Source organism: Gavialis gangeticus, unplaced genomic scaffold, assembly GCF_001723915.1.
Source record: "Gavialis gangeticus isolate Ggan-Ray unplaced genomic scaffold, GavGan_comp1, whole genome shotgun sequence".
NCBI lineage: Eukaryota > Metazoa > Chordata > Crocodylia > Gavialidae > Gavialis > Gavialis gangeticus.
The window spans coordinates 73,041,830-73,063,067 of record NW_017729031.1 but is presented as its reverse complement, the minus strand read 5'-3'; the positions used below and the strand labels follow the sequence as shown (position 1 = coordinate 73,063,067).

Here is a 21,238-nt window from a genome sequence, read left to right as displayed (position 1 = left end):
GCTCAATCATTCATGTCTGCGTGGCACTACCACTAACAAATATTCTACCTCCCAGACTCTTCAGCCAAGGGTTTCATATATTCCCAAATCCATGGCAGGCATCCTATGTGCAACCCCCAACTCGGAGGCCGTGGGGTTCAGATGCCCCCTAGTCTCACTTGCCCCAGCCAAAGGAGCAATGGATAGGTCTCCACCCTCAACTACACCGAGGCTAGGGACAGCCATTACACATAAACTGGTTTAAATGATCAGAAACTAGTTTAAACCTGTAACAGAACAGATGTTCGGTGCACATAAACCAGTTTGACAATTGCTGAAACCAGTTTGAGATAAACCTAGTTGAAAGTAGTATCAGATTTAACTGATTTGGGTCAAACCAGTTTATGCAATGTCTGTTCCAAACCCCTTCCTGGTTTAAGTAAAACCAAAGTCCTCAAGCATCCCAGATGCTTTGGAGCCCTGGGCTGTGCTGTCTGCTCCAGAGAACAGGGCTGGCCCCAACACTCTGCTCCCTAGCCAGAGCTCTGGCAGAGACTGCAGGCACAGCAGGGTCTGCTTTGCTTCCAAGGTCCCAACCCCCACTCGCTGCTTGTTGCTCAAGCAGGGATTCCCCCCTCCCTCCCATCTCCCACAGCATGGACCCCAGTCCCACACAACCTAGGCATGTGGTATGCTAGCTAATGCTGAGAGGTGTCTGCGTGTTTCCAATTTCACTGGGACAGGCAAACAGAACAGTGTCTGCTTAGGGCTTTTTGGAGCTAATCAACAGGTCATCTGGTAATGTTCCACCATTCCTTCCTTGGAAAAAGCTGTGTAAGAAGACCTTGAACTAATGAGAGAGGCTTTTGTTTTGCTGATGGGCTAGTAAACGCTGTGTTATCAGCCCCCTGGTGGCTCCCTCACCTGTCAGGTTTGCAGACAGTAAGAAGAAGCAGGGGGAGGGAGATTGAAAAGTTCAGTCTCATCAACAGATGCATGCACTGCACACACCCCCTTGCCTCAGAATGCTGGCTGGGGGCTGGCAACACTCCTGTCCCCTGAGCAGCGAAAAGCATGTGACGGTGTAGGCACAGTGGGGGTTTACTCCTTTCCCTAATCAGAGGTCCAGCCGAGGCCTGGTCACACCCCCCACCTCAGCACTGTAGAAGGGAAGGTCAGGTTGCTCTTGTGCCCCCTGGCTTCTAGCCTGAGCCACTGCAGGCATGTGCCTGCATTTCTTGAGTCCAGAGGGAATGTCTGTACAGTTGCAAACTGGTTCAACCTAGGTACGTTAGACTAACCTACAAAGATTAAATCAATTCAGGCTCGGGCTTTTTTAATGTCTGTCCCTAGCCCAAGTCTTTCTAAGCCAGGAAAAAGGGGATATCTCTTCCCAGGTATGTAAAACCACCAGGGCTGAAACCAGATCATGTTATCTCCTCCTCCCCCTTCCCCCTGCCTTTATTTTTTTAAGGAAAATTTTTCGTGTCCCAAGTCAAATCAGCCAAATCAATTCCGAATCCATGAGTCATTCAAGAACCATATGTGGGCATACTACTGGCAAGCATCTTCCACCCCTGCCTGGGGCTTCAGATGCTTCCAAATCCTTTGGCAGGCATCTTATGTGCAGGCCCAAGCCCAGAGACTTAGGGTTTGCATGCCTCTGAGTTTCACTTGCCCTCAGCCATATGACTGCAGGAGCAAGCTAAGGAGGAGTCTCCCATTTCCACAAAGGTAGCATGTAGCCAAGATCCCTGCAGTGTAAGCTGGCTAGCGGAAGCTAACGATGAGGCTCTCGTAGGGATTCCTCTCTGCAAGCAGACAAGGGTGCAACCCACCACTACATGGTGACATTTTAATTGTATTATCTTGGTTAGGGTAGTTCCCCTGCCAAGGCTATTTTAGTACAGTCCATCTGAACAAAACGTGTGATAGTGCCACTTTTGCACAGTCCCCCTCAGCAACAACTCTTTTCAAGTCATGGTGAGCCACTGCATTGTATACATTTTTACTTCCTCTTCACTCCCACAGCTGAGCTGTGCCTTTCTTTCCTATATTCCAATTATTCCCATTTCTTCACCAGCCTTTAATGGCTGGCAGACATCACCAAACAGGGCCCCAAAGAGTTCACATAGAATCCCTCTCTCACCTCCTCCCCTCTTAGCTTTTCACATATGATTGTGGCCCTGCCCTCCATGAGATAAAGCTGGACCAAGCTGCTCTGCACCTCATCTGCGTATAAGCTTTTCGAGGATCCAAGGGTTCATGAAAAGAACACCTGGTTCCTGTCATGAGTGGGGGGGTCAATTAGCACATGAATCCTTTGTGGCGTATTTGGAGTATATATACATACTTGAGCATTGCTGAACTGCAGGGTCACCATGGCTTGAAATGCTGTTGAATCTGCTGGGACCCAGCCCAATGAACTATATGGTAAATCCTGAGCCTTTTGGCTTTGGACTAATATAATGCATAGCTTGCACTATAAATAAATAAGTCCCAAAGTGCTACTTAAACATGTGGTTATAGAGTACTTGTGCTAAAACTAGCAGCACTTTCAAAAAAAAGTAAAATGCATCATTTCTGGGTAGACTAAGTCTATGGGTAGTTATATGCAAATTGCTACAGCTATGTTTATTTCAAAGTCATTTTTTTCAAGTATGTTCCTAATTTCTGTGTGTTCAGGGAGACCATGGTCTGACAATAAGAAGGGGGAAAGGGGCTGCAGAGGGAATAAGGGAGGGGTGAAGGGCAAAGGGGCTATGTGACCCCCCAAATTTATTTTCCCTGCTGTAGCAGTAGGAGGTTGATAAATTCAAGACAAACCTCCAATAATGAGATTGTATGCCTGGAGAACTATAACAAATGTATACATTTTCCATATATAGAATCTAATTATTGGGGGGACATCTTATAATCAGGCTTGTCTTATATTCAAGTAAATACGGTATAAACCATATGAATGAAGACTGAGCATGAAGTTTAAGCAAGTCTTTTCAAGAAGACCTGCAGTGGCATTAGTGGCATACTTCACAGTATAAGCATTTAAAAAAATAATTTCCACTACCATTAACATCTTTTCAGTGGAATTAGCATTAGTATCATTGGGAGACTTTGTGCATACAACTCACTGGGTGACAGCACTGTTTTCACATTGGGTAGGTCTACCTAGCAAAATGAAGGCAGCAGTATAACCACATTAGTACAGCTCTCTATCTGGGCTAAATAGCCCTGTTGAGAAGCAGAACTCAACATTAATGGATCTGTACTTCTTCTATTACCAGAGCTACTTCATTTAGAAGTGGCTTAAGTATCACCACACAGCACTACATTGTGATATGCCTACAGTACCATTTAGCCATATTCAAAACAAATCCAGATGATATTTCTGGAAATGGTGATTCTCAACCTTTTAGCTGAGTGGTTCTCAACTTCTTTCGTACCAGGACCCATTTGTAAACATTGATGGCAAATCCTGACCCAGTAAATAGTTTAAATAGAAAACGCACAAGTATTTTGGCCCCACACTACAAGTTAAAGGAGCTCAACAGTCTTAATTTTAAAGACAGAAATCAACATCAAAAGGAAAACATTAACAGCAATATCAACCTGTGGCCCTCTATTACTCCAAAGTGACATTCATCATTGTATAGTTTGCACAACGCAAATTGCTGGTGCCCCGACTCCTGACTTGGAGCCTCCTAGCTCTACTGGTGCCCCTGAATCATGACTTGCAGTCCCCTAGCCCTGCTGGTGCCCCTCACTCTGACCCACTGCCTCCCACCCCCAGGTCCCAGCCCCGCAGTGTGTGGGGCAGAGTGGAGGCAGGGAGGGGTGCGTTCCCACAGTGGGCATGAGTCTACAGCCTGGCTGGACCAACATGGGCAGGAGCCACCTCCACAGCCCAGCAGACAGGAACCGGATCGAGGTGTTGAGACTTGCTGTTGCCACTGCCACCACCAGGACCACCATGGCAGCTGTGCTGCCAGCAGCATGAGGAGTAATGGATGGTGGGGCCATGCTGCCCTGACCTTCTCCCACCACTGGACGCTTGTGTGTTGGGCCGCAGCTCTAGTCTGCTGCCATGGCCTGGCTGCTGCTGCTCCCCTCGGGTCATCTGCCCTGCTTGCCACCCCACGTCCCTTCTGAGGTACAGCCGCAGCCTGAGGGGAGTGGTAGCTGTGGGAGGTGAGGGCAGTGTGCCCTGCTTCCCACCCCATCCATTACTCCTTGTGCACGTGCCCCCCTGATGAGTCATCTATGCCCCTCCCCCTGCCCCATAGACTTACCTGCAGGGAGCTGTGGGAGCTGCTTTCCATGTTGCCTGGCTGTCACATGCATGTATATATGCACATGGCGCCCCTCCCTGATCACCCTCCTCCTGCTTCCCCAACCCCAAGCAGCCCCTTGCAGACTGGAATTCTGCCAGCTTACAAAGGGAAACCCGTGATTTCCCTCGTTTTTCTCCTTTAAAGGAAATCAAGGAAAAAATCCATGATTTTCCCTATTTTTCCATGATTTTTCACAACCCTTTTATATAGTCCTGCTACCCACTTTTGGGTTGCAACCTATGGGCTGAGAAATGCTGTTCTAGGTACACAGATCAACATGATGGTTCCCAAAATAATAACACTATTCCATAGTTGAGCCAGTGTTTGCAATAGTTGGAAATGTTACAGAATCTTCTCAAGTAACACAAATATTTTCTCAATTGATTTATGATATACATAATTTCTGTATTACTGTAATTTCTTTTAATTATTATAGTAGTATTTACTTTTGTTTTCAGGGGAAATACCATGGTAATCCTATGCACATAGCCGTTATTATCTCAAACTGCTTACGAGAAGAAAGACGAATACTAGCTGCAGCAAGCATGCCTGTACAGGTAACATACTGTATTTCATTAATCTGTTTGAGCCATGTCTGTCCTTACATGATGAAACCATCAGTGAATATATCTGAAGGCAATATTTAGCCTGTTGGTCCCAATCCCCAAACACTTGTGCACTTGTGCTTAAAATTAAGCACATTTGTTTGCAAGACCTGAGTCTGTAATGTTTAAGTGTTACAGCTAATCTTTACAAACTATGTTACAGCTAATCTTTAGAAACTATACGAATGATCTTTCAGGGAAAGCAGTCCTTTTGAAATGATTAAAACAAGTCCCATTGTTAAAAATAAAATATAAACATGATATACCATGCTACACTTGTTAATGGTTTTTTTTTTAAATGAGAAAAATCTCTAACTAGTGTATGGACCTGAATCCAAGATGAGGGTCTACCCACCAACCATTAAAAATGGGCGGAAGCCCCTCATAAGATTTGAGTATGAGAAGATGGGGGAGCAGGCAGCTGCTGTGGCTCCAGGTCTTCCTCCTCCTGCCCCAGCCTGCCTCTCCCGCCTCCAGCCTCTGAGCCCCTGCCTGGCCCCTCAACCATTGCTACTGCTTGTCCTGGCTCTGGCTTCAACAGACTCCAGGCCTACTCTGGGATAAGGCGCACACACATATATATAAATATATATCGGCTGCCCCAGCCCAGCCCAGCCCAGTAGCGGTGGTGGTGATACTATTATGCTGCTGCTGCTGCTGCTGCTGCTGCCTGGCCAGGCTGGGGCTGCAAGTATGTGATTCATGCCCTGGGCTGGAGTGAGGCCAGAGCCTGAGTGATGGTTAGAAGTCTGCCCTCCCACTGTCTCCCCTACCGTGTGCCCCCCCCCACTTGCCACTCCCACCACCTCCTCTTCCACCACCTGCCTCCCTGCCACTGCTATACACACACACACACACACGCACACACACACACACGTATAAATAAATAAAATCTGATTATGGCGGATTGTCTTATATTCAAGGTTGTCTTGGATTCAGTTAAATACAATATTGAATATGTATGTTAGAAAAATTGTACTGGTAGAAGGTGTGTTTTTTAAGGTGAATCTGTTCTATAAATAAGTTGTATATACAGTACTGCATTTTTAGTAACAGCTTGTATACATGATTTATATACTTACTACATTATTAAGTCAATAACACCATTTTTCAGCAATATAACAAGAATATATTTTTCAGATTGGATTTTGTTGTTTTTAAACATTCTTTTCTATTTTGAAATGTTGCCAGTACTGATCATGTCCTTTTAGCTTTCTGATCTCAAAATCTAGCATGTATTGCTTATAAGTCTGTGAAACTTGTACTGCTATACAGCAGCTAAAGACCTGACTCCAAATTCCACTTTTGTGCTAGAAATTTTGGTGAAGCTAGTTGTCTGGGACAGAACTGTCCAACTGGTGGTCTGAAAGCTGCATGCGTCCCACGAGGAGTTAACAGGTGGCTCACGGGCTCCCATTTGGCCGCCACTCCCTCCATTGCTCTAGCTGCTCTGTGGCCAGAGACTCTGGGTTCCCCCTCTCTTCCACCTTCTGCTTCCTGCCGCACTCCTGGGAGTAAGGGTGGTGCAGTGGAAGGACCAAGGAAGGGTCTGTGCTGCCTATGCTCTGTACACAGGTGGGGTACTAGAGCTGGGCAGCATGTGTAGCTGGGCAGCATGAATGGCCGACAGTGGAGTGGGCCTGGCCAGGCTGCACACATGGGCAGAAGCAGATCTGGGCTCTACATGTAGCCAGGAGTAGAGCCAGGCTGCACACAGTGAAGTGAAGAGCTGGCTGCCCCCAACATGTGCAGCCCATGTATTATGTAGCCCAGGGGTTTGCAGCCGATGGATCATGCAGCCACCACCCAAATGGTGGACAGCTCTAGTATTTTATGTGAGGGGAAATGGAATTGCTGTTTTCATACATTTAAAAAGATCTAACATGCTGTATATTAAATATTTTCTAGGGGCCACTGGAAAAGTCACTACAGAACTCTGTAGTTTCAGAAAGACAAAGAAATGTGGAACACAAAGCATCAGCCATTAAGAACAGTGCCCAGGTATGTTGCATGTTACAGAGTAAGTCTACACAGCAGTCACTACATCTTGTGCAGACACACCTGAGCTGGCTTCACTTCAGGTTAACTGCCTAAACGTGTAGTTGGCACTGTAATCTGTGCTGCTATGGCCATGCTTCTAGCAATCCTAGAGCTAGGTATTTCAGCCTGTATACAGGTTGCCCTCGCCAACCACTGGGGTTAGGTTCCTGAAAGTTCCCATGGTTGGCAAAACCATGGTTGGCAAGACAAAAGGCGTACGGGAAAAATGGCAGGTGGCAGGCTGACGCACGGCCATGGAAAACAGTGGTTACTCAAAACTGTATACTGTGGTAGCCAAAATGGTATAGAATATAGAATATTAAGCGTGGATACTCAAAACCGTGGTTGGCCACAGAGGGAAACCCATATACAAGCTGGCATCGCAGCAATGATGGCAGTGTAGACATAGTCACTCCCTAGCCACGTCTACACATGCGCTAGACTGTGCAGTTGTTACCTGCTTAAGCAAGAACTAAATGACGGTGCAGTAACTGGGGTTACTGCACAGTCCTGACGCTGCACAGTCCTTTTCCCACACTACAGCACAGTAGCTCATTGCTACTGCGCAGTAGCGTAAGCATCACTGTTCATGCCCACTGATGCTACATTGCCATAGTAACAACCATTTCATGTAGACACACCCCCTGTGAAACAGAATCAGGGTCTAGGACTCTGCACAGAGCTATACATCTATTTCTGCAGACTAAGTCACACATCTAGTTGAAGTAGATCTTGGTGGCATCAACTCAGAAATGTTTTTTTATTAGTGGGAAGTAAGGAGAGGCAAGGCTTCTTTGTGACATCTTTTGCTGGATCAATAAAAGGTGGAAAGGTAAGGGCAGAGAATGTGAAGTTCAACAAAGCAGATACTAGAAATAGCTTAGCTTAAAGAGGAAACTTAGAATAAGGATTTTGCATTGTTGTTCTTAGTTTAATTGTAAAGGGAGACACCAAGGAAGAGAATTTTTTTAGATTCTAACCAAGGGAAAGAAGCCCAGCAGCCTGTCACCCTAGCTCAGCCCAACTGAGTGAACGTAGACCTGTGGTAAACTACAGAGCCGCTCCACAACCTTTGTGCGTGGAGGGGCACAAGAACAATTAAAAGGAACCATACTTTTATAGGATGCGCTTGAATTGTGCATAGAAAATAGCCACCTGTGAATGTACTTGTGCATATACCTTATTCCTGTCCTTTAAAGGTTTAGTCCCTAAAAAAGGTTAAAAAAAAAGGGGATTTGGCTTTCTGTGAGAAAGTTGTGACTTAAGAGACTGGGTTTTTAATTTTCCAAAAATGCAGCTAGCCCTGATGAACTCCAAGCCGATAGTTCTGTATAAGTGTTAAGTCAGAGCCTCCTTTTTGTTAGTGACATGCAGAAGGACTTTTAAAAAAATGTAAGATTTGCTATGGCACAGTCTATAGCCCTTTGTCTGATAAATCTGTTCACAAATCACCTTTTTATTATATGATTAATGAGTCCTCTTACCCTTTTCAGTATTATAGCCTGAAAGTGAAACCCTGTAAAAAGCCAAACCTGTAACTGTTTCACTGTTTTGCCCACAGTTCAGTATACCGTTATCTAAAAATAAAGTTGGTGGCTACCTACCTGTGTAACCAAGTTGGTCCTAGGTACAACTTTAACTGTTCTGTGGAAGTCACACAAAATTGTCCATTAACTTAAATGCTGAGGTATTAGGCCTTTTGTGTGGTATGATCATATTGTGAGATAATCTGGTACCCGAAGTGCTGGGTCTGTTATACAAACCAGTACTTCGCCTGTTTGGCCTTAGGACAATGAAAAATTTAACTGTTTAAATAGGCTAAATAAAAGTTATAAATATCAATAAAAATTGGAATTCTTTGTTTAAAGAAGGGAAATTACCCTGTATTTATGTCTCTACAGAGTGGTAGAAGTGCTTTGTCTTGCAGATTCACTATTGGATTAACTTGGAAGGACATATGCTTTTCTTGGATATGCATATGCAAATCCTGATACTCCTTGAGAGGTTATTGTGTGTTCAAATGCACAGTGAAAATTTAATTCTTAATTTATAAAGTTAGTGAAAGTAACTCTTCATTCTTTGAAGTGAAACCACCCTTCAAAGAATGACAATCAACAGCAGCAAATTACCATTGGGACTAGCCTCAATGAAAAGGAGAGGTAGAGGAAGGCTTGTTCAGAGTACTGTGTGGGGGGTTGTGCCAATAAACAATTATGTGTGTTCTTTGGTCAATGAAAAACAGTCTTAACTAATTTTAGTAAGTTAATACTTTCAAACAAATCGATAAACTAAATGGATGTGAATAACTATTTGGAGCACTGACACATGAAACTAAACTGTATGTTCAGTTACATACAAGGTCCAGGTATTTGTGAGAATTTTGCCATAGCAGTGTGATGGATGGAACTGATTGTATCAATAGGAATTTCAGAGTGAGAGAGAGGATAAAATATTTTACTTTTCTGGGCCACAAACTGAAAGAAATGTGTGTCTTCCCTTATATAAATGTGTGATATGGTGACACACTTTCATTCCTTTTGTTAGTGACTAGTAGATAAACAGTTCTATCTAGTCATAGGGATTCTCAAATGACAGAAAAGGGAAGTATTAAATTTACCCTGAGAAGTTCACTAGAGTTTAGTTATTTTTAACATAAATTAGCACCTGACAGATGTGAATACTTCCTTACATCCTATTTATTTATTTATTGAAAAGATGACAGAACAAGATGTCAAATACTTAGAAGATCTGCAAGAGGAATTTGATTTCAGATATAAGACAATACAAAGTCTAGGTAAGCCTTTTTATTATTTATGTTAAGATTCTATGGGAAAGTGTAGGTTACCCAAGCCTGTTCCCCCTCCCAGCTCCATACTTACGGAGCTGCGCAGGGAACAAGTTCCCCAGCCCGAACTCCGCGATTGTACATGTAATTGCGGAGCAGGGGCTGGGAGCTTCCTGCATGGGGACAGTTCCCCACCCAGCCTGGAGATGGCTGGGACCTGCTTCTGACCAAGACAGGTCCCAGCCAGTCCCAGACTATGTGGGAAAGCACGTGCAACCTGGAGGTGGCTGGGGACTGTCCTGTTTCAGGCAGTCTCAAGCCAGCTACAGGCTGCACATGCAGCCAGCTTCTGGGGCTGGCCAGGAACTGTCACAGTCAGGGGCAGGTCCCAGCCCCATGCTCCAATCAGGTAATCGAGACATGGGGCTTAGGAAGAGCTGCAGGGGAGGGGTAGGTCCCAGCCCCCTGCCCAGATTCACCAGTGGGGCAGCTAGCAGTGAGACACTCTCCTGCAGATCTTTCCAAGCCCAGTGCCCCTGATTGGGGAACCAGGGCCAGGAGCTCCCTGCTGTCGGGGCAGGGGGACATTGTCCCTGCCCCAGCAGCAGGCAGCCCCCTAGGGCAAGGAGACACCTATCTCTTGGTCCACTACTCCCTGCCAGCCCCTGGGCTAGCACCCTGGGGGAGCCTGTAGCTTCCCCGTGGCAGTAGGGGCGCATTGCAGGGCTACAGGAAACTGGGAGCAAATCTTCTCCTTAATCACTGCATGTGTAGACATCTACCCAAAAACACTTACTGCACAGTAAATCTAGACTGGAGTAAATGCATGTGTAGACATGCCCTATGTGAATTTGTAATCTGTGTCATAAAATACACTTCTGGAGTTGTAAGTTAATTATGTCTTCATTGCTCAGATGTATATTCCCTAAGCACAGCAGTTTTACCAAGTTGAGAAAATGATGATCTCTTTAATTTAGAAAACTTTTTTTTTGTTAAATAATTTCTTAATGTTTGACATGGCCCTTCCTCTTAAAGAATGGGATATGAAGGACTCCACTGTTTCCCTATTACATAGTCATATGAAACAATTTTTAGCCACTGTCTCGACTTTTTTGTTTCATTTTTTTGACCTAGTGGGTAATTACTAACTGATAAACATTTTGCATACATGCTTGAGCAGTCTGTATAGTTCCAGGAACTGCAGCCTGCCAGGCAGCAACAACTTCTGCATGGAGCTGTCTCCTTCAAAGATAAACTGAGGTCCATCAGTACAGAGAAATCAAGGTCTTACAGCCCCCGAGTTCTTAGGCATGCCTGTTGTATAAGACTGGAACTCAGTGGGTGTGTGTACATGTGCTCTTTACTGCAGAGTAAACTAATTAGCTTTGCAGTAAAGCATTGCTGTCTACACGTGCAGCAGTATTAGGGGGCAGTAAATAAATAACTCTACCATAAGACGGGGGGACAGTACTATCTTATGGCAGAATAATAAACTGCACCAAAACACATGTGTAGACGGTGACTGGACGGGGCCAGTCTCATTGCTGCCACCTAGCCACACGGCTCTCCATGTTCAGCACCCTTATGCCCTAGCAAGCCCCTCCACCACCCACCATGCCACCCAGAGCCCAGAACTAACCACCCCTCCCCCCCGAACTTGCTGCTAGCCCAGGCCAGCTCCACCCCAGCTCAAAGTGCTACTGTCCCAGAAGCACATGTAGACACTGCGCCCAGGAGTAGTGTACTCCGGCTCAAACAGCTCCGGAGTTTATTGTTTCACATTAATTGCTTGTGAAATTGCACCCAGCACGTCTCAAACTCCACTGCATGAGAGCACAGATTTTAATGGGAAGCACCATGCCTTAGTCAGCACAGACACAGCTGAAACCAAATTCTTCTTTAAAGTAGTGTGAGAGTGATAGAAAAGATTTTGCTGCAGGGTAAAAGGGAATGAGCCCAGATAGACTTGAAGCCAGTAGGTGAACAGGAGGAAATGCACTGCACAATGACCAATACTCAGAACTGTAAATTTTTCCAAAATCCCCATGAAGATTAACATCAGAAAGTCCTTCATCTCAAATGCGTAACCTGTTTGCATCCATTCACTGCTGGCAAACATTTATCCATTCTCCCATTGTACTCGGCCTTGGTGAGGACACAGCTGGAGTACTGCGTCTAGTTTTGGGCTCTGCAATTCAAAAAGGATGTGAAGAAGCTTGAGAGAGTCCGGAGGAGAGCCATGCGCATGATCAGAGGTCAGGAAAACAGACCTTATGACGAGAGGCTGAGCACCATGGGACTCTTCAGCCTGGAAAAGTGCAGGCTCAGGGGTGAACTGGTGGCTGCCTATAAGTTTATCGGGGTGCTCACCAGGATCTGGGGGAACGTCTGTTCACCAGAGCACCCCATAGAATGACAAGGTCAAATGGTCACAAACTCTTTCAGGACCGTTTCAGGCTGGACATAAGGAAAAACTTCTTTACAGTCTTAGACCCCAAGGTGTAAAATAGACTGCTGCCGGAGGTGGTTCAAGCACCTACTTTGAACTCCTTCAAGAGACATTTGGATGTTTATCTTGCTGGGATCCTATGACCCCTGCTGACATCCTGCCCCTGGGGCAGGGGGCTGGACTCTATGATCTTCCGAGGTCCCTTCCAGCCCTAATGTCTATGAAATCTATGAAAATATGCATTTCACATTAAGGATTTATGTGCCGTGTCTCTGCCAAGCTGGGGCAGACCACCAAGAAGGCCCTGCTTGATCACTTCCACGGCACATGTATCAAATCCAGGAAACAAAGCAATATAGCTTCTTTAGAGCAGTGTTGAGTTCAGCCCCCAGCACTGCTATTATACTCTGTTTCTAGGGTACATTTAGTGGTATGTACTTAGGGCCTCTAAAGCAACTACTTTGCCTCATTTCTAGGATTTAGTACATGCAACTGAAAGCATATTGGCAACATGCATCTTGGAGGTGCTCTTGAGCTCAGTACAGAAGTGGCGTAGACATGCCTTGTGTCTCCAAAAAAGTTTAGTTTTGTTAGTGAAGCTTGGGATACAAATTATTTGTTAATGAAGCTTGGGGCACACTTTAAAGTACACAGCAAATAAGTCACTTAACCAAACCAAAATTGTATACCAAATAAGAATACTTACACACTAAACTAGTACATTTCTATATATTACATGTCTTCCCACTCCTGTCCTACTAATAAAAAAATACCCAAATTTCATAATTACCCTTAAATTCATATTAAACCTAGTCCATTCAGCTAAAATTATATTATATAACTTTACAAACATTATAAGGTAGCTAGCAGAATTTAATCTGCTCAGAGTTTTTCCCCCTCCCTCCCATTATATGTAAACATGCCCCCCCCACACACATATTTTACATTCAGTTTACCAGATGATTTTTTTTTCCTTTTCCCTTGTAGAACAGAATGACAAAAACAGTGCCCTCATTAAACAGGAAATGTTGACGTTGCAGGATATGCTCAATACCTTAGACTACAAGAGAAAGGTTGGTAACGTGTCATTTGTGGTTTATTTGCTTTTTTCCCCCTTTTCCCACACTAAATAATCAAATTTATGGAAGCACTTGCACAAATTTAACTTCATAAAAAGCAGGTATAAGTGATTCTGTATTCTAGATATACAGGGATTGTTGTAGTAGGTACATGTGTGTTATTTGGCAAGTAGTTTAATAACTAATAATTTTAAAGAGCTCTATTAAGAGCATAAACCTGTGCACACCAGTTGGAGCTTAAGGGATAACCCATCAGCTCACAGGAGCCTCTTTGCATTGAGCTGGACTTATCCTTTTTTGTTTTCAAGTTACAGCTTTTGCAGTCAGGAAAGCAGATACACATAATCCTGTAACTACAAAACCAAGCATCATATCTCTGAATTTGGTTGTATGCAAACTGTTTGTTGTGAACATGACCAGACCAACTTCTTTGGTGATAAGGAAAACACTTCATTAGAGGTTATTTGTTTGGGTCAATATAGTTTGTCCATTTCCATGTATTTCTATGTGATATATTCACAGTTAAAGAAAATGATATGAGACACAATTTAGAGTTGTAGAAGGGACCTTTTGATCTTAACACTACCTGTAAATATCAGATTCTTGGAGTTGTTATGCATGTAATGAATACACTCCACAAAAATTACAAGTAAACAAATACATAGTTAATATTCAAGACTAATTTACATTAGGGGTGAATCAGAGATTAAGAAGATCATAAGTAATATGAGCTAAGTACAACAACTGTCTCAGAAATTAAAATTAATTCATAAGCTTTAGAACATGATGCATTTAAATTCCTAGTAATGTGAACATACTGTTTCAAGATAGAGGCTTAATAACAGGATGAAAAAATACTGCATAGCACACTAACCTATTTCATATTTTTCTAACATTAAATATTATGGTAATTGTTATAACTGAACTAATTTATAAGTTTTGTATATGTCTTCGTAGCCAGTTTGTAACACTTTCCCTATTCCTTTTAGGAAGTTCTCAGTAAAATAGTGCAGGTAATAGATGAAATTGACGTCTTGATGAACAACATGCTAATTGAAGAGCTCTTAGATTGGAAGAGGCGCCAGCAAATTGCCAGCATTGGAGGCCCTCTACATGGTGGGCTTGATCAACTCCAGAACTGGTAAACCTGCAGTTAATTTAAAATGTAATTGAAAACCACAGGAAGTCTGCTGCTTCACAGAAGCCCAGCACACATATAAAGGACAGGGTCCCATCAGAGATGTTGTCATATGAGTTAGCTGAGCATACTCCTGTTATATTAGCAGCTAAGGAAGTAAATAACTAAAATGCAGTCGACTAACAAGAATAATTTGCTCTTTGAATTAATATCACTACAATATACTGCATAGAGATGAAACTTTTGCAGATGGTCAAACCAAAAGCAAACAAGTGTCCCAGATAAATGTCTCACAAGGGAGTTTTGTTTGAGTAAGAACTATGCTTACTGAGGTCGTCACTTTAAAATAGTGGGAGTTTTATTTGGGTAAAAACTAGGTAAAGATTTCATGCTTTGACTCACTGAGTGCCAGACTTGAAACAGTAGGTCATTCATTGCACTAAACAGGAGCTATCTGGGAGAAAATGCCCTATATTTGACAGCAACACAAATTTCAAAAGGAAGGTGTCACATCTACATGGCAGGTTACAAATAGGAACATAAATTAAGTTTGACAATTATAATTGAGGCACAGAACATTGCTGCTGTGTTCACTACTTTCCAACAATGTTTTATTTCCCAGGAAGTTTCTGGCATAGAAGGAAAAAAGAAAGGAGGAGAAAAATACTTTAAAAATGAACAACTGTGTTACTTGAATACCAAAAAGAATTTCATCCTTCTTCAGAAAACGTTTAGAAAAAATACATGTTTTATTTTGGTCAAAATAGCTTCTTTTTTTTCGTTAAAGTATTTTTTCCAATTTATTCAAACCAACTCTTTCTGACGCTGTTTTAGGGAGCTATGCAAATTTGTGATGGATGACAGTAGGACAAATCCTAAAATCCCTTAGAGGCACAGGAGAATTATTAATTATCTTATACAGTTAATTACGTGAGGGGAGGGTACTGCTCTAAGGGTCATGTAGGATTTCAGCCACACAAACCCTGTTAAAAGTGAACTGTTAGCTAAGTGTGTTTGGGTTAAATTTTCAGTCATCCTCTTTATGTTGTTGAGGTTGGCCATCTCATTTCCCTCATAACGCTTCCATGGGATAAAAATGTAATTTTCTTAAAGAATATGTCTTCCAAGAACACTAATCTATGGTGAAAAAATAGCGTTTGCATGACTATAAACATTGTGTTATATACATACTTCTTCTTGTACATCAAAAATAGACTCAAATTGGTGCAAATTATGCTTCTTGAGAATGTGCTTATCTGCAAAGCAGAATAGGAGCAATTTGGTATATATATCCATGTAAATAGCAGCTAAGATCATGTTACCGCAATAACACTAATAAACATCAATCAATACAGATGCTGATTTCTCTAACTAGGTCTTAAATTGCTTATTATAACACAATAGATTCTAATGCTAAGGAATGTGTCTTATCTTTGTTCTACAATAGTTTTACACTGTTGGCAGAGAGTCTTTTTCAAGTAAGAAGACAACTAGAAAAGCTTGAGGAGCTCCTGACTAAACTGACTTATGATGGGGATCCTATTCCACTGCAAAGACCTCAGATGCTGGAAAGAGTCAACTTCTTGCTCTACAGTCTTTTCCGGAAGTATGTAAACTATTGTAACGTGTATTATTTAAAATGCAGGAATAATTAAAATGAAGGGAGCAAAAAGGAGCATACCTGCAATGATTTTAGAATTTGATTTTCAGAGGGGTTGATCATCTCCAATTCTAATTAGAGCTGGAAGGAGCTGTGGGTGCTCAACAGCTTCGCTGGTTCAGCTTTAACATGTTAAGTTCTGGCTTTGGATAATGCAGACACAACTCCTATTGATTTCAATGGGACTTGTCCACATGCCTCAGATAATAATGCCTGGTATGCAACTAGGGAGTGCCAGTTTCTTCAGTGCCCCCTTCTTGACCATGGGACTGCCTCCTACAATCTCTCATTCCTTGTATTTGTTTCTTACGTAATATAAAAGTAAATACTTCATTGTTACTGATTTGGCTGTGTTATGGATGTACCATGTGATTGAACCATTAACGTATACCTAGGACTGGCTTGGTCTCTTTACAGAAGTTGGCCATTTGTTTTTGAATGATGCCAAAAATATAAGAAGATTGTTGTATTTATTTTTATGGGAGCCAGTTTCATAGTGTATTTCCCTGCTTCATTTTTTGTTAAGATATTTTCCTGTGTATTTTAACTGAATGGGATAGCTCAGCACTATTTAATGCCTTTGTTCTTAATATAATCCATTAACCAATTTCTTATAGAAATAACTCACAAATAGTAAATAGAAAGCTAGGAGCTGAATTTGGATGTACTTTTGCTGTTCCAGTGCACACAGGGAAATCTGCATCCATGATGAAAGCATTGTGTTTTTCTGTGGCTTTTTGAGTAGGTCTGTACATTTGTGTGTTTCTAACCATTTTATCTGTTTCCTTTCAAACTAGTTCATTTGTGGTTGAAAAGCAGCCCTGCATGCCAACCCACCCCCAGAGGCCAATGGTACTTAAAACTTTAATACAGTTCACGGTTAAATTAAGGTAAGTAGAGGAGGGTTATATTAACAGTTCCAAAATTTAATAAAAAGCAAATCAAATCCTGGAGAATATACTCAAACATAAATCCTACTGACTTCAGTGAGAGTTCTCTTATGTAAAATCTTACAGAGTACTAGACTGTACTACCCATGACAACATGTAGAGTAAGGCAGTATCGAGAGTGAGAAGATAACAGATTCTGTCCAGTAAGATCTTCAGAATTCTGCCCAGTCACAGTTTTAAGAATTCTTTTATTGAGTTATTGCTCTAGTGGCACGGTAGACCAGGTAAATAATAATTAACACTGCACAAGCTTAGGTCGAGCTTCAGGAGTACTTTAGCACATTAACAATATACCACGCTACATTTCTGGAGGCTCCCTGCATTTTTAACAACTCAGAGTCTGCTCCCTACAGCTTGTTACCTCCTCTGATAATAAAAACCAGGTGGCAGTGGAACTCACAGCAGAAGGAATAGAAGGAACAAAACCATCTGTGTTTGTGAGGTAGATGAACCCTTCACATCTGCTGTCATAGTGTTCCCCACAATGTTGCTGTAAGGATAAATGTATTTATAAACTAGTCCCTTGCTATTTTTTTTCAAATTGTTTGCAGTTACAATGGAGGGAATGGTGTTTGTCCCTTGAGCTAATGCATATCCTCTTCCTAAACTTGGGATCCTTCAAATTATTTTAATGCATCTCTAGATACTTGGTCTTGTTTTCTTTAAAATAAGATTTTTTAGAGACTTTTGGTCAGGGACTACCAGCCCTTTGGTGACTAATAACTTTATAAGAGTTTCTGGTTTTGATCATTCACACTTTTAATTTCCCAGGCTGCTAATTAAATTGCCTGAACTGAACTACCAGATCAGAGTGAAAGCAACTATTGACAAGTAAGTAACTTTGAAATAAAGATATACACTTGTCTGTTAAAGTAGGCAGGACTCAAAGTCCTATATTTGCTGGTCTCTGTGATTTGAAAGATGTGTTTTTTAAACCAAAGACCTACTAGGATAGCAAATAATTTTATTAGGTTCCAGTAATTTTATTAGGTTCCATAACTAGTGAAAGATTGTTTTTAGAGCTGTTCTTTTTTAAAAAAAAACAACAACATATTTTACTTATTTTTTTTAAATTTGAGGCAACATCTCTATGGTGAAAATTTTTACAAGATTTATGTGAAACCTGATTGTCTCAGCTGGCAGCAGCAGATTCATACAAAAGCTTTTGTCAGCTTTTGAGTCATATGATTGTCCCCTTTGAGTTTAGGGTTTATGCAAACCAAAAACCTCAAAGGCAAAGCCATTTGCAACTGATGAGTTTTGGCTAGGTTCATAAATAAGCCCAGGTTCACTAAAAGTTTCTCATGCACAAGTGAACCTGACATGAGCTTGGGGTTTCATAAGAGATTTAAACATCTCCCTGAGTTTCCTGTACTTGAAGAAAGCTGGTTACACTGATTTATTAACACATTACAAATAACTTCTACAGCTCTGAGAGAATGGGAGCTTTAGGTATCTCAGTGGCTCTTCTCAGCAGAACTTTAGCCCTTCCGCATATTACTATTTCTAACTGAATTTGTAACCAGTTAGTAGTATAACAATCCCTAAAATATGATTTACACATACATACACTTTTTACGTCTGTTAATAATCCAGTTGATTTCAGTGAGTCAACTTCGGGCAGTACAGTTAAATATATATTTGGTGGACTGGTGATATATATTTAGCACAGGGGTGGGCAAAATATGACCCATGGCCCAGATATGGCCTGCCAGGCATTTTCATCTGGTCCGCAGGGCCCCACAACAAATTACATCCCACCCAGCCCTTCCGCCCATGAAGGTAGAAGTGAGGCGCTCATGTGTACAGCCCCCCCAACATACCCTACTGGGCCTTACTCCCACCCTCATGGACAGAAGGGCCCAGTCTGGCTAGCAGCTACTGGGTAGGGCTCCTTCTGCAGCTGGAAACTGCTTGCTTGGGGCAGCAGGTAGTGAAGTGGCAGGGCAGGTGGAGGTGGGGGTGGAGCTGCAGCTGAGGGGAAGCGGGAATGCAGCATGGTGGAGCCTGCACCCAAAGGGGCAGCAGGAATGCGAAGCTCAGCTGGGCAGGGTGTGGATGTGTGGCATGTGAGGGAACTGGGGGATGTAGCGATCCCCCATACACTCCCCCCAATGGAGTGCAGCCCCCACTGGCTCCGTGCCTACAGCTCCTGCACTCCCACGGGGAAAGCCCCGTGCTGGACTCTGCAGGAAAGCAGGGGCAAGGGCCCCTCCACTCCCAGCAGAATGCGGGGACCTGCACAGCAGGGAGTGGGGGAGGCAGCAGGCTCCTGTACAGGGCTTCCCCAGCGAGTGCTGGAGCTGCAGGCACATGGTGGAAAGCCTCGGTGGTAGGGCAGCTCCACTCCTTCCCTCCACACATTGCTGGCTGAAGCTGTGCCTTTGCCAGGCATGAACACCCTGACCTCCCTGCCTGCTGCTGCTGCCAGGCAGTGGGGGCTGCACACCATGGAGAGAGTGTGTGTGAGGTCCCTACATCCCCCACCTTCCCTCAAACCCACATATGCACGCCCTGCCCCCACAACTCCCATCAACATAGACATACAACCCAACATACCCCATGCCCCGCTACACAGCCACAACCCCCCACACACACGCCCACATCCCACCATACATGCACACACTTTATTTTTGAGTCATGACAAATATTTTTTGTAATAAAATTAAAATATATTATAGTAGGTGTTTGACTTCTAGTATATTATTTGGGTTTTTTCTGGTTCTAAGATGGCAACCCCCACTCCCAAAAGGAGTATTTGGGGGCAGGGACAACAAGGTGAGGGACTTCCAGTGGCAAAGGTCAGGGGTTATGGGGCAGAACTTCTGGTCGCAATGTGGTGACCAGGGGCAGGGCTACCTATGCAGCCCCCAACAGCTCGCCAAAACTTGTTAAGCAGCCCTCCATCTGAAATAATTGCCTACCCCTGGTTTAGTAACTATAGCTGGTTAATTTAATTTTGTCCTTGCAGAGACAGAGGCAGGCACTTAGCTGCCTTACTGAAATACTTCAGTATTCTTTCCTTATTTTTTATATTAACACAAGGTAGACATGACACCTAAATTTTTTTAACTAGTGTATTTAAAACACTCTATTTGGATGCCTTCAAGTCCTTTCGTAGCATTTGAAAAAGCAAGCTGTTGCAACTCTGAATTAGTCAATAATAAGGTGCATTCTGCCCTGCCTTCTGCCTTCCTTCCATCTCTTTGTCCAATAAGACAAAGAGAGGGAATTGCCTCCCCATGTTGCTGCTGTGTGCATGCCTTCTAGGTATTGTGCCCTACTGTACAGATGCAGCTAAAACACACAGATGCAAACAGTTAGACAGAATGATGCATTTGGATGGGCACATGCAGTTCTGATAGTGAAAATTCTGGTGGGGGGGGGCACTTATTAAACCCTATCACTAATGACAATGTGTCCATGCTTCTGATAGAAGACCAATAGGGCTGTGTGAAATTTCAGCAGCCATTTCATTTTGGAGGTATTTTGGGCCATTTCGGTGCCCTAAACACCAAATCTGAATCAAAACGGAAGGCTCCGATAAAGCTTTGAAATTAATCAGAAGGCACCAAAATGTTTCCAAAATGTTTAGGAGAATTAGGAAGTTTTGAAGCCGGCCTGCAGGAAAACAAAAACTAAGAAGAGGGAGAGGAAAGATGGGGAGAAGGACTGTTCTGATATTGACATCTAGCTCCTGGTTAGATTCCCCAGCTCTCTGATCACTTCCCCCAGATCTCTAATCATTTCCCCAGTTCAGGCTCCTGATATGTGCAGGGGGTTTCAGCAGGCAGCACCAAGAAGACTGCAGTTGGCCCCAGCCTGCAGTGCCAGCCTGCTGAAACCCCATGTGCAGATCCAGGGGCCTGCGCCCCCCAGGGAAGAACTGGGGGAATGATCAGAGGGCTGGGGAATCCCTGCTGCATGGCCTGGCTCTGCAGGGAGCAGAGATCTGTGCCAGGGTCTCCTTGCCATTGCTGCCCGCCCCAACACAGCCCCACATCACCAGGTAGGCAGCAGTGGCAAGGAGACCCCAGCATGGATCTCTGCTCCCTGCAGAGCCGAGTCATGCAGCAGGGACCAGCAGGCTTTTTTGCTGCTCTGCACTGCTTCCCCGCCCCATGACCTGGCGTGACAGGGATCAGAGATCCATGCAGGGGTCTCCTTGCCCGCACGGAAGGCAGTGGCCCTCCCCTTCCCCCCCCAGCACATGTATAGACAC

The 21,238-nt window shown here is 43.4% G+C and overlaps 1 protein-coding gene and 1 long non-coding RNA gene across 3 annotated transcripts in view; one reads left to right on the top strand and one right to left on the bottom strand.

Annotated features, from left to right (window-relative positions):
* The window catches only part of STAT4 (signal transducer and activator of transcription 4), a 102,685-nt gene that overhangs the window by 43,747 nt on the left and 37,700 nt on the right, over positions 1-21,238 (top strand). For both annotated transcript variants that reach the window (XM_019523110.1, XM_019523111.1), the window contains exons 4-11: positions 4,769-4,867; positions 6,824-6,916; positions 9,671-9,749; positions 13,177-13,262; positions 14,258-14,409; positions 15,854-16,012; positions 16,864-16,956; positions 17,788-17,847. In XM_019523110.1, the coding sequence (XP_019378655.1) occupies positions 4,769-4,867; positions 6,824-6,916; positions 9,671-9,749; positions 13,177-13,262; positions 14,258-14,409; positions 15,854-16,012; positions 16,864-16,956; positions 17,788-17,847 (821 nt within the window). The remainder of the gene's footprint in view (positions 1-4,768; positions 4,868-6,823; positions 6,917-9,670; positions 9,750-13,176; positions 13,263-14,257; positions 14,410-15,853; positions 16,013-16,863; positions 16,957-17,787; positions 17,848-21,238) is intronic.
* LOC109301854 overlaps positions 1-21,238 on the bottom strand; it is a 105,026-nt gene that overhangs the window by 46,135 nt on the left and 37,653 nt on the right. The gene's annotated exons all lie outside the window — the stretch shown is intronic.